The following is a 14198-nucleotide window of genomic DNA, read 5'->3' on the forward strand; positions in this document are numbered from 1 at the left end:
TGTATGTGAGAGACGTCTCTTGTCAATTGTTTGTGAGCTGGAAAAAACAACAGATATGAGGGGTAAATCATACAGTTTGGTGTAATATCTACACTGTGGAATTTAAAATGAACTTTATCACCATACTTCTAAAAATAGAATAAGGTATTGCAGTTTGCAAGCTGTGTTTTGTATTTACTTAAGAGATTCTGTTACCTTGGTGACTTGAGCTGGCTACTAATTATGAAATATAATCTTGTATTATAAGGTAGAATAAGACCAAATCCAATTTTTAAGTGAAATCTGTACATTTTAATTAGCATATGTATTGCTGAAGACCTGATTGGCTAAGTAATTAATGTACACAATTTAGTATAATGTGCATTAGCTGTGATTATAAGAAGGGCTGCAACACTAAGTGCAGTAATCGGCCCTACATTTATTTATAAAATGAATCCATGAAAGGACATCAAGTTAATTCCACATGCAGATGGACAAAGTCAGGAGCACAAACACTTTGGTCTTTGACCCTTTACTAAGTAAGTTCTAAAAAGGAGAGTTTGAGGACATGTCCAGCATAGTCTCATTCTCAGTGCCATCTATCTTTATCTGTCTGTGTGTCATCTGTCTGTCTATCCTGTTATTAATGTTGACAAGAACACCACAATATGATATTATGATACTTGGCTCATTATTTAAAATAATACTGTAGGAAAGTGAGAATTTAACTTGGTTACACAATTGTGACAAAGTAAATGTAGGAAAGAGGAGCGATTTCAACCTGCCCACCCCCAGGGATGGCAAAATAATGTAGGAAAAAGGAAGAGAATATTAACTTAGTCAATTAATTAATGGTTTTACCTTTGGAAATAGAATTAATGAAATAATTGGGTAAGGCCCCTACTTGCTTTTCCTTAACCTTTCTCTGTAGTGGGTAGACTGATAGCAAGGCAACTAAAAGACACTCATTAAAAAAAACAGAATAACACAATTTGTTGATAACAGAAGGGTTATAGAAATATGATAACTGCATGTATACTGACACAGAAGGCAGGAAGTGAGACAAAAAGGCACAGAAGAGGCTGACCGTTTATTTAGTGTTTACAGTTCAGATATGTTTTTGACACTGAGAAACAGTTTTTCAATACCAAGCATTCAAGGATGATGCACAATGTTGTGTGCATTTGTTGCAGTTGTTGCTCCAGGTTCAAGCAGAGAATTCTGCTTGTGCAGGAGTGCACTCTCTTCATGGTGTGATGTGCTTTTCTCAGGTCACCTCTGCAGCTTCGTAGGGGAAAGCATTACTCTTTATACCACGGGAATTTAGATTCTGAAGTTCCCTTCTTGAAGTAATGGCTGCTCCACAGGTATTCTCAGAATGGACTCCGTCACTGGTACATTGCTTGGCTTCGCAGAGTGGATCTCAACTTTCTGGTCCACAAAGGGTGAGCAGCTCATCAACTTTTAAGTTCCAAGTGTGGGCAAGAAGAAAGCTCAGAGATGAATACAGCTTGTTTTAAAGGAAGGTGTAACCTCTGGTGATTGGATTTGAGTCCCTTCCGGTTATAGAACCAGTGCCTGCTCATAGGTTTGTTATTTTGTTCATCAAAGTTGACACATTTGGTGCCTTCTTGCATGAAGGGGCCACTGCAGAGATGTCAGTTCAACTCTGATTTACACCTTTGTTACTGAATGAAGTACAGGGCTGAGATTAGTATGCACTGCAGTTTAGCCATTTACTTGGAAACACAAGTGGAGATTTGGTGAATGAAGCTGGATGTCTGCACCCCTGTTAAATCTGCTGTCTTAACAGGCTTTTTGTGCCATTAAACAGCAGAGCAGAATGGGTAATGCCCACTGTGTCCTACAACACTGTAGCTTATTTTAGCGTATTACAATATATTCTGCAATTTAGTTCAGAGATACATTACAATTTAATTAATGTATTTTTCATTTGACTGTAGTTGATGCTAAAATTATATACCAATAGGCAAGAATGTCAGTATAGAACACCCAACAAGTTCCTGCTTTAAGTATATGACAAGCTCTTTTCTACCATATAACTTTATGTGAACCAGTGCACCATATTTGATCATTTAAAAGCAGTATCCCTTGTTATACAGGTATTTTTAAAATACATTCCTTTTGCATTCACAAAGATTAAGTATAAAAAGAACAAAATAATCTGGATACAATACATACCTTGATGAATAATACTGCAATACTCTTAACCTATATTGATTTTGTTACATTTGATCTCACAGATTGTGTCAGCCTAGCTGTTGACTGCAGTCAGGTATTTTTTAATTAGCTTTTACTCCCAATCTTGCACAAAAAAATGGCTTATTACTTAATTTCAAAAACAAACTAGACTGCTGAGATGAAACAAAGGGTTAAATGATGTGCAGATCTAAAAGCAAACAAATCAACTTGCCTGTAAATTACAAAACGCTCTGAGTCTTTATGTGGATATAAAGGCATTTACCGTTACAAAATGTTCTTTTAAGACATTTTAGGACTGTAAGTTCAAATGGGACCAAGGTGCCTTTCATTTTCTCTTCAAATTCAAACATCAGCAGTCATTAGCCAAGAACCATTCGATTCTATGTTTTGCTTATCACGCTTTACATTACTTCATTACGACATGGGGAGGGAGCGGTGCGGTGTCTGCACATGCCTTAATTGGTATAAATTGACTGCATAGCTTCATGAAATGTCAATTTCTATCTACAGTATATTTCTTTGTCTCTAAATCATATAGTAAAGGTATTTTTGGTTTATTAAACCCATTTTCAAACCCACCTAATTCAAATTATTAGTCATGGGAGGCTGGAGCCTATTCTGCCAGCCTCAGACAGAGTGCCAGTTGATTACAGGGCCAGATATTTTAATAACAGACAAGTTAATTTAATTTTCCCATTTTTCAGCATATCATCTTTTCTCATTGCTTCACTGGCTTTTTAGTGCCAATTTATGAAAATCCTTTTCAGTTATTTGTTAATCCAATTGTGCACAGCTTCTTTCATGTTTCATTATGTTATCACCAACACAAGGAAAGAGAACTGATTTGTTATATACTGTGTCACATATCATAGTGAGGACAATTTCAAAATACAAAACAGATTATGTTATTAGAGAGGATAAAGAGATGTGTATAAATAATGTAGTTTATTAAATCCCGACATCCACCTTTGTTAAATGAAATTAAAAGTCTACTGCCGTGATGCCCAAAAGCCATTGCTTTGTGTTTTATACTGGACCTCAGTTTAGGCGGAATTGCTTACAGAACAGTAAAAGCAGATTAGCTTTTGAAAGGTCCATGTCTTTATGTCTAGTAAATGATTTAATTCAGCATCAAGTGTTTTATTTAGTAATGGCCTGTTCCGTAGTCTCAGGTTCACGTTCTTTTCTATTAAGACCTACAAAGGTGAGTCACTTAAATTTCCTTGTAGTCCACATTACTGGTTTTCTCTTCTTTGTCCTTTCCGGTCTCTACTTTGGGGACTTCAGGCAGATGATTACCTGGGCTTCTGGTGTCTAAAATCTGCAGATGGTATTCCATAATTTTGCTGTAATTTGTCATTCCGATCATTAGTTGTAACCCTTTTGAGGCTGAGGATAACTTAAAACCTGGAAACAGTGGCACTTGCCTATCAGGTACAGTTCATAGTTTTGTACTTGAGAGCTGTCTGTGCCCAGCCTTACATAATTTAAACACCATTGTCTTAAAAGTCAGCATGATGGGTCATCTTACCAGTTTGTTCACAGGAATCAAATGAGTGTCTCCTGTTTGTTATAAATGTATAGGTAATTCAAAAGCCCTTACTTCTTAAGGGTCATACCTTACGACACACCATTCTTATAAAGTTTTACATTTACAGGAGGTTTCATCTAATATCTCTTCAAGGTACAACATTTTGTCTTTGCAATTAAGGCATCTTCTATTAGGTATTAAAGATGGCTGTATAAAAGGAAGGTTAGGAGAAGCTCAGCAGGCCAGTGCCTTGTTGCTCTTTTGTGCAGTTAAACCACCTGCCACTACACCTGCTACTGTGGCCATATCTGGGTTGTTGCCTTTAACTCCTGTTTCAATGGAAAAGAAAGAGGCAGAATACAATGGCAATCCAGAAATGGACTTTGAAGAGCTCTGTGCATCTTTCTGTTTTCCTTCTCCATCATCTTTGCAGTCACCTAGCAGACCACAGTACTGATGTTACAGTTGCTGTCTCTTCTGTTCATTTTCAGCTTTCTTTCTGACGTTTACCATGCAGTTACTGATTGGTTGCCTTTTTTAAAGAGTATCATATATTTACCTTGTTTGCTTAATGAATAAGCTTAATGTGAGCTGGTAAACTGTGTGTTTTGTTACTATTAATTGCTAAAGTCATTGTGTTATTTTAATGGAATCCAGTGTTATTTTAGGAAACATGGTTGCCAGTTTTGGGACTTGGGAACGCATGAATTTTTTCACCTAGAAATTATTGGTGGCTATATTTTTGAATTTTGAGTGCGAGCCTCAAGAGGAGTTTTTCAGGAAAGCGTTATGTGGGTAAAAAGGGAATGATCATTTAAAATATTGTTTAATTGCTAAATAGTGGACTTGTGCAGGTGGCAGGCATTTTTGAGTTAATATAGTGCAATTATTTGTTATTATTTACACCCAGCTTGTCACCCCAGATTGTAGAATCTCAGAATCTTCCATGAGGAAAACAGTTTTAAGTATCCAAAGTTTTCTCCTGCATCATTTCAAATGGCCAAAACATCTTCTTTAAAAAATGAAAGCAAAATAGTCCTTTTATCGGGTGTTAACCTAATTGTCTGTACTAATTGACTAATTATTTGTGAAGCTTAATTTAATTTAGTATTTTACTCTGATTTAATTCTGTTTAATGCTTTTGTATGTCCTGTATCTATCTGTTTTAGTGTTGTATTCAGGAAACATTTGCATTCAATGTTATATATGCTTGCTGTTCTTTCTCAGACTCTCTGAAGTGCCTTGAGCATGGGAAAGGCACTATATGAATAAAATGTATTATTATTATTAAAGCATGTAATATTGTTAGTTAATTCTTCTAATAGGATGATAATTGAAAGTTAATCTACAGGATAGCCAGAGTGTTTAAATTTTTATTCTCAGAAGCTATGTATAAACTTTAAGATGTAAAAAATAATTGTGACTATACATAGCCCTCTTCATTACAGAGGAAAGTCTGAAATACTTATCACAAAAATAATGATTTTAATTACTTGTTAGGAAAACTTGGGTTAGGTTGTCAAACATGCATGTTTTGTAGAAGACCATTACTTGAGATGTCCACCCTCAGCCCACTAAGAACCGATTCAGGACAGAAATGGACAGGCAACACTCGAAAGACAAAACCTTTGAGAGTTCAGTTTGAAAACTGGGAGACCAAAAGCTGGAAAAACAGGGAAAAATCTCTAATGGTTTGGACATGTCTGCAAAACCACAGGGAGAAGCTCTTCTTGTGTGGGCTTGTAGTTTAAATGGACTTTGGATCTTACTTGAACAAGAAATACAGTATCTCACAAAAGTGAGTACACCCCTCACTTTTTGTAAATATTTTATTATATCTTTTCATGGGACAACACTGAAGATATGACACTGTAACACAATGTAAAGTAGTCAGTGTACAGCTTTTAACAGTTAACAGTTAATTTGCTGTCCCCTCAAAATAACTCAACACACAGCCATTAATGTCTAAACTGCTGGCAACAAAAGTGAGTACACCCCTAAGTGAAAAATGTCCAATTTGTGCCCAGTTAGCCATTTTCCCTCCCTGGTGTCATGTGACTCCGCCATGTTACAAGGTCTCAGGTGTGAATGGGTGTGTTAAATTTGGTGTTATCGCTCTCACACTCTCTCATACTGGTCACTGGAAGTTCAACATGGCACCCCATGGCAAAGAACTCTCTGAGGATCTGAAAAAAAACAATTGTTGCTCTACATAAAGATGGCCCAGGCTGTAAATATTTTATTATATCTTTTCATGGGACAACACTGAAGATGTGACACTTTGATACAATGTAAAGTCAGTGTACAGCTTGTATAACAGTGTAAATTTGCAGTCCCCTCAAAATAACTCAACATACAGCCATTAATGTCTAAACTGCTGGCAACAAAAGTGAGTACACCCCTAAGTGAAAAATGTCCAAATTGTGCCCAAAGTGTCAATATTTAGTGTGGCCACCATTATTTTCCAGCACTGCCTTAACTCTCTTGGGCATGGAGTTCACTCTAGAGCTTCACAGGTTGCCACTGGAATCCTCTTCCACTCCTCCATGATGACATCACGGAGCTGGTGGATGTTAGAGACCTTGCGCTCCTCCACCTTCCGTTTGAGGCTGCCCCACAGATGCTCAATAGGGTTTAGGTCTGGAGACATGCTTGGCCAGTCCAGCACCTTTACCCTCAGTTTCTTTAGCAAGACAGTGGTTGTCTTGGAGGTGTGTTTGGGGTCGTTATCATGTTGGAATACTGCTTTGCGGCCCAGTTTCCAAAGGGAGGGGATCGTGCTCTGCTTCTGTATGTCATAGTACATGTTGGCATTCATGGTTCACTCAATGAACTGTAGCTCACCAGTGCTGGCAGCACTCATGCAGCCCTAAACCATGACACTCCCACCACCATGCTTGGCTGTAGGCAAGACACACTTGTCTTTGTACTCCTCACCTGGTTGCCGCCACACACACTTGACACCATCTGAACCAAGTAAGTTTATCTTGGTCTCATCAGACCATAGGGCATGGTTCCAGTAATCCATGTCCTTAGTCTGCTTGTCTTCAGCAAACTGTTTGTGGCCTTTCTTGTGCATCATCTTTAGAAGAGCCATGCAGACCAATTTGATGCAGTGTGCATGCGGGCATATGGTCTGAGCATTGACAGGCTGACCCCCCACCCCTTCAACCTCTGCAGCAATGCTGGAAGCACTCGTATGTTTATTTTCAAAAGACAACCTCTGGATATGACACTGAGCATGTGCACTCAACTTCTTTGGTCGACCATGGCGAGGCCTGTTCTGAGTGGAACTTGTCCTGTTAAACCTTTCACTGTATGGTATTGGCCATCGTGAGAGGTGTACTCACTTTTTTGAGATACTGTACATACATACTTGTCCTGATTTTGTCCTTTATAAGAGTCAGGAAGGTTAGGGACACAAATTACAAGATGATGAACAAGTCTTTTAAATCTCCATAACCTGATGCTAAGCCCAGAGGTCTGGAAGTGTGATGTGAACCTTAAGAGACGTCTCCTCATCCTGTTTGGGAAAGGGCGAGATGAATCCCAAGTTATCCCTTCATGCCTGCTGCTAGACATTGTTATTTTTTTTATGTTAAGCTCTACTTTTGCTGTCTTGAACAAAGTATAGCAAGAGTTAGCAGAAATGACTAGCAGTTTGGAGTGAAGCTCTCAGAAAACATCAAATAAGCACCTGAGTTTATACCAAAAAAAGAGTGCCTGCTAATGTGGAAATGATAATTTGCTGTTCAACTGTGTTGTCCCATTTTAGTTTCTTCAGCTAGTTATTTAATTCACTTTATAATTTGCATTTGTTTCACCCCAACATACTATAAAATGAAGAAATATTGTAGTTCTGCTTACAAGAAGAAAGAATTTTAATGTGCTTTAATAACCCGGTTAAGAAACCCGGTTTCAAAAATGCCATGTATATCCTTGCTTCTTGGTATTGAAACCAGGATATTGATCTTTGAAGAACTGTGTTAACACATATAGATTTCTCCACAGTTAACCCAGTTTTGCGTTCATGTAAACCCTCAACCGGGTTACAGTTAAAGATTTTGTAGACTGCACATGTCTGTTTCACTCTGTTCGCCTGTTCATGTCCATGGCCACCAGTCTTCTTCCAGCAGCTGCTGATAGAAAATGGTGGAAGTGTCCACAAAGACTGCCAGAGGCAATGGTCAGATGATACCAATTTTCCTTCTCTTGATTGAAATAATCTCTATTTCAGAAATCACTAAATTTATGTTTATAAGTTGAACGTACTGTGCAAAACTCAGCAACACAACCTTAGAAGACACAGGTTCCATGTTTGTTTTCGTATTCACTGTTGTGATGTTTCATCTTTTTTTTCCTGCCTACTTTTATGATATTGTAGAATATTACCAAAGAAGAACTCCATAAGTGGACTTGCACTTGTAAATAGGAATTTTTAAGAAACCAAGATTCTGTCTTAGCCAAGTTACTCACCTTATCCTAGCTTTATGTGTGCATGTAAACGCCCTCTGTCAGCACAAAATTAATCACAAAAGAATTCCAGAGTCCAAAGGTGAACATTGTAAAGAGCAAGAGCCTTGGATTTCGAGTGATCTGGTGCACAGTAGTCCAAGCAGTGCATGTTAATGAACAATAAATGTCCAAGAACTGGGAACTGACTAGACTGGACCCAGACTGGACTGGTGCCCTCAATTAATTTATGACAGCAGTTGTTGAAGGAGTATGAGCCTCGCCAGGACAAAGCAGGATTACTTTTTAAATACCCCTCCATACAAAAACTATCCAGCTTGCAATGTCACATTGAATGCTAAGAAATAAGTGTTAGAATTATGAAATGTGTTTACTTTTATATCTACCCATCCATTTTTTTTCTTTGGCAACATCAGCCCCAGGCAAGGACCTGCACTGAATGGGACACCAGTCCATTAGGACACACTTGACACCCCGCTCGCATACATATAACAGGCTGGTGACTTTAAATTACACATCATTCCAGTGTGTGGTGAACGCAGGGTCACCTTTGTCACATTACTGCCATGTCTAAGAAGATAAGTGTGCCATGTCAGTTTAGCATGCAATACTGTAATTATCAAGGCTTGCCATATACGAATTCATTGCCACAAAAGCAATATTGTAAACTGAGCTATTATTCGTAGATATTGTTAGAAAGTTTGCCCCCCTCTTCCCCCCACCCCGGTATTCTTATTCTCTTCTTTCATTATATCTAATCTTTGTCAAATCAGTAGCTTTAATCCACTGCAGTGATGTTTCAATCAAGTCTCCAATATTTATATAAATACCACACAGTGTTAGACACCGCAGAAATAAGTACCTCTTGTCTTTGCCTTTGCCTGCAAGCCAGATATTTTGTGAAAAGGCTTTAGAATGGGCTTTGTGCTCCCACGCGCCAGGGAGACTGGACTAACAAAGGAATACTTGCACTCCCACAGACAAGGCCGCTAGGAACTGATTGATCCTTTGTAAATGCCTGCTTAAAATTATTCACTTTTTTAACATTGAATGTGGAAGAATAAGGATGGATTGTCTGCATGATGCCATCATGGCTAAAATCTCTTCTGCACATGGTACAGCAGGAGATGTTTGCTTTTCTCAAAAAAAAGGATAATGTTTATTTAAAAAAAAACTGAAAGAATGCAGTCATGTCCATTTCAGTGTAATCCTTTTTTTAAAACTTGTGTACAGCACTGATGAGAGCCAGGGTTTATTGTTTAATATTACTATTTTTTTGTTTTTTTTAGATGATTCATCATCTGAAAGTGGCAGTGGGAATGGCCTTCTTGCTTTGACCACATCAGCTCCTGTTACTACTCCTGATGATGGCAACTACACAGAGGTGAATGGAAATGGAACTGTAGCACCTCTAGATTTTAGCACCACCTCTTCATCCTCATCTTCGGAGGACCAACCTGTCAATCTCAGCGAAAGGCTTCAGCCTAGCCACCTTCCTTCTCCATTCCAAACAGATGCTCCAGACGGTCTCCGCAGTCGCACCAAGTATGCAGCAAAGCCAACCACAGAGCTCAGACTAGACAGAGAAATGAGGGAGTACAGTAGCAAGGTAGGCTTCACGATCTTATCTACAGATCTGTCAGAATAGAATGAGGTAATATTAACTGTAGTGAATCCAGGTTTAGCTCCATTTGTCTTTGTAAGCTGTGTATTTTGTAAAAAGAAAGGCTTTAGAAAGAAGGGACTTTGTGCTCCCAGGGAGACTTGACTAACAAAGAAATCCAAGTTCACATTCATTAAGGCCAAGGTTCAGAAGTTGTGCTTCACTGTGCAGGTAATATGGCTGTCATTTTAAAGTTCACAGCTTCAGTAGAACATCAGCCCGGTTTTGATGTGATAATCTCTGAGCTGTGGCTGCATTTCAGATTCCATGATGTTGGGTGTAACTGAGCCCATCCAATTAAAATGCTTTCAAATATAAGGTATGGCGGCCATTGTACCACTTAACAGTCACTAGGGAGTCCCGTCACAATTTAATAGATGAATGTACGGCTTCCAGAATCAATGATCCACAGATATCCCTCATCGTGTCACTAAACAGAATCCATCCATGAGGTGGTGGAGCTAGCACAACATTAAGTCACTACTGCAATACACATCACATTGCACAGAACAGTGCAGACTGAAGCCATCTGAAGTTAAACACAAACATTGTAGGGTGTTTGGGAGACTAAAGAAACATTCTAGCACAGAGAGAATAGACATATTGCACTGTGTTTGCTCACTTTTTTCTATCACTGCAGTTTTTTCTTCTACTCGTATAGCTTGAATTTCTGTACAACTGTGAACCTGGAGCCTTTCTGTCTTGTAGTGACATACTTGGTCTTGTGCAGTTATGTCTTTAACAAATCTTAGTGTCAAATGTGGTTGCTGCATTTAAAAAATAATCAAAGAGAAAGAAAGGGAAGATTATTCTTTAAGCATAGTTAATAAAATAACAAACAGTGCATGTCACAGTGAAACGCTGCCTAAAAAAAACAAAAGCTGAGATATGCCGAGTTCAGATGTTACATAACATGATAATTCTGTGCCCCTCCAAACAAACCCTTCACAAAATCATCATTTTATATACATACATTATGATTTAACATGAACTAATTCTATTACTATAAGGCAAGGCTCACATATAATAGTTTTATTTAACGACTATCCGTGAAAGTCAATTGGCAGCTCGACGAAAACAAAAAAGTGAGAATTAAGAATTGTATGCTTTGCAGATATCAATGAAGTATTTCTGTTATCTACAAATTCTGAAAGCACATGTCAAGCTTATTATTAATGTTGTGTGTGTTTGTAATTGCCTTTCTAAGTGAAATATATTCTTCCAGAAAATTAAGATAGTTAGATGTACATTGATTGAGAGACCAGTCACTGAAATGTGCTGTCAGTCAGTGGCTTTATATGGAGGGCTTTTTTTTTGACTGTCATATAGAATTATAAGCCCAAGTGCAAGAATGTTATTTTTTATCAAGTGACAATTAGTTACAACAATGGCTCATTTCTAAACTTATTGTGTCAAATGATGTAAGGAGATTTATAATTTGAATAAGGTTGTTTTGCTCCCTCTCTCTCAATACAAAAAACTGCATTCTTTCATTTGTTGATTTAAATAAATGCAAGGGAAACAACTAAATCCATACCACTAACTCTTCTAGCAGTCTTAGAAAACAACTTCAAAAGAACTTTGACAATACAAGTGGTCATATATGCAAAATATGCTGAGGGCCTATTACAATTAAAGATCTCTAAACCTGTCCCAGAAGCAACTTGCACATTCAGTCTAGATATATTAGCAGCAGTGAAGTAGAGTTAGTACGTGTACGTATAAGAACACAAGTCACTTCTAACATGGATCTGCTCTCTAAACGCTGATTCAGTGGGTCTGGAAACCAAGCTTAATGAGGCACCCTTTATTTATCGATTTGTCTTTATGATTATGTGACAATGGACTTCCATTTCATTTGTTTAACAAGGCTTCAAAGTATTTTTGTTCCTATTTTTTTTTTGGTTCCTGTAAATGGGGTTCTGTATAGACAGGGAGTTCTCCTTATGTTTTCTGCTCCCAGTTCCCCAGTACAGGGTGGCAGCAGGCAGGGGAGCCAACGCTGGCTAATTATCTGCATGGTCCACTGACTCTTCTATGCAAGTTTAGAATTTGCCAAATCACACTTAGTCCATCACAGGTCTAAGGACTAAGTGTGATTTGGCAAATTCTAAATTCTAAATCTTACATAAAATTGTCATAAAGGCTATATTTTGTACTTTTTGCCAAAAGTATTAGTCAAGCTTAGTGCTTTGGTGTTGTATGTACTCAAAAATCAATCTTTCTTCCTGTGAGCCTGCTTCACTTTCTAAAAGTACAGAATAGAAAATCAAACACATTATGGTGTTTTATTTACATTTTCACAGTAACAGCACGGGGAGAATTCAGAACATGCCGAGTACTGGTTTGGATCCCAGTGATTACGCTGTTTGAATTTAGCTGGAAATCTGAAATATGTGTTCCATTACATACTTGGGAATTTAAATATGTTTTTCCTAGTTGTATTGTACATGCAGTGTTGGATGATTTAATTATTTTATGATCAAATTCTGCTTGTGAATAACAAACTTAACTTAATGCTGTAAGAATTAAAGGTAATGTGGAAGAGTGAAGAAAATGGCAGGTTGCCTATTAAAAGCAATGCAGGAGTGCACCAAGAATAGCTTGTTGAATAAAAATTTGATTTGTAATTCACAATTGCTGCACTAAATCATCAAATGTGAACACATACCCGGTCACGGGATAATGAGTGCGTGTGATGCATGCAGAATTGTATGCGTCCTTGAGGCACGATATACAGCCAGAGCATGCCTTCACACTTTCCAAAAAGGTGACTCAATTAATGATTCTGTAGATAGTAGGCAGACTGGTGCCGAGACATTTTAAAATAGCAGATAAGAGGTGGACCTTCTGCTTTATTTAGTAATAGATCCGATTTACTCCTTAAAACAACACTACAGGGTAACACAATGACTGTTTACCATTATGCCTCCTTTATCTGTAATTACTTCTAAACGTAAAGTGCATATGTACAGTGATTTGTTGGTATATATAGAGTATAAAGGAACAGAAAGGTTCTAATTATACTGTATGAAAGTGTGAATTGTAAACCCTACTTTCCAAAATGAAGTGGAAAGTGGGAGCAGAAATTCTCCTCAAGAGACACGCACTCGCTCAAATTACATTCAAGGTTTTTGGACAGAATTTTCTTTTAGAATCATAAGACTAAGACATCAATAAAAAGTTAACAGCTTGGCATTTTCAAATTGAAACAAAGAATAATGTACAATCTGTCGTCATTCACTGCAGTGCTTTTCAGAGTGAATAGACAGTGCGTACAAAAGTGTAATGAAAAGCTTCAAGATAACAGAAGTGCAACATAAGGAATAGCAGAAATTAGCATTAAGAAGATCTTATAGAAGAAAGATGGATTATACCAGATAGTGAGGATGAGGGGTGCAGCATTTATTAGGGTCTAAACTTCAGCGGGATCAGAGCGACTTTCCTGCTGTCTCAATGCATCCACAGTCGTCTCTAAAAATTAAAAGGTTTATATTGTAAGAGATTTCTCTTATTTTTCTTATCACTGAAAGATGGAGCTCATTACCCAAAGCACCAATATATTACACTGCATGTACCACTGCCTGGCTGACTGAAATGTGTGCAGGTTTGACCATAACTATCACTATGTCAGTAAGGCCAAAAAAGAAAATCGTTTACTCATTGTTTCAGCTTATGCTGGGCGTCCATACTTTTTAGCTGTGTCTAACAACACATTACAAATCTGGCCAAAAGAAAGTCAGATTGATGTGGATAACAGTAGCAGCCGTGAAGAGTGTGGCGAACATCACGAAGTTACAATGTTTATTAAAATAAAAAGTATTCAGAAGAGACTGAAAATGTCAAAAATGCACAGGTAAAAGTACCCCAAAGCAATAAAACGAAACTAATAAAAAAAAAACATGAATACAAAGGCTTTTAGAGATGCTTGCAGTTTCCGTTAGTCACCCTTGATGGTGCTGCTTTTTATTTCGCCATCCTGCTGCCACATAATGCCAAGAAACTGGCAAGACTGGCACAGTTGGGGACACTCAGCACTGGAGTGCCATGGTGGAGTCCAGACTCCAACCGGACATTAGTGGCAGTGTGAAATGATTTGAATGTCACAAATTATGAATTTGAAATGTGATAGTTTATCTGTCACTCACAAGTAAGTTTTGTTTTACTCAGCTTTAATAAACTTCTTCCCAGGCTTCTTATATCTATGTGATTGTCTCAGCTCCTTTTACATGAAGGTTCATATTTTTATCTTCATGAATTTTATTATAGATTTTTAATAAAAAAAGAGGGTTTAGTTTAATGCTAGATCACCTCAGGGGTCATTTCTTG

The 14198-nt window shown here is 37.7% G+C and overlaps 1 protein-coding gene across 3 annotated transcripts in view; it reads left to right on the forward strand.

The window, feature by feature from the left end:
- The window catches only part of nol4lb (nucleolar protein 4-like b), a 296901-nt gene that overhangs the window by 265068 nt on the left and 17635 nt on the right, over positions 1 to 14198 (forward strand). For 2 of the 3 annotated variants that reach the window (XM_039735086.1, XM_039735089.1), the window contains one exon: positions 9496 to 9815. In XM_039735086.1, the coding sequence (XP_039591020.1) occupies positions 9496 to 9815 (320 nt within the window). The remainder of the gene's footprint in view (positions 1 to 9495; positions 9816 to 14198) is intronic. The other variant, XM_039735087.1, reaches the window with a different exon arrangement.

This window comes from Polypterus senegalus, chromosome 14, assembly GCF_016835505.1.
Source record: "Polypterus senegalus isolate Bchr_013 chromosome 14, ASM1683550v1, whole genome shotgun sequence".
NCBI classification, from domain to species: Eukaryota; Metazoa; Chordata; class Cladistia; order Polypteriformes; family Polypteridae; genus Polypterus; species Polypterus senegalus.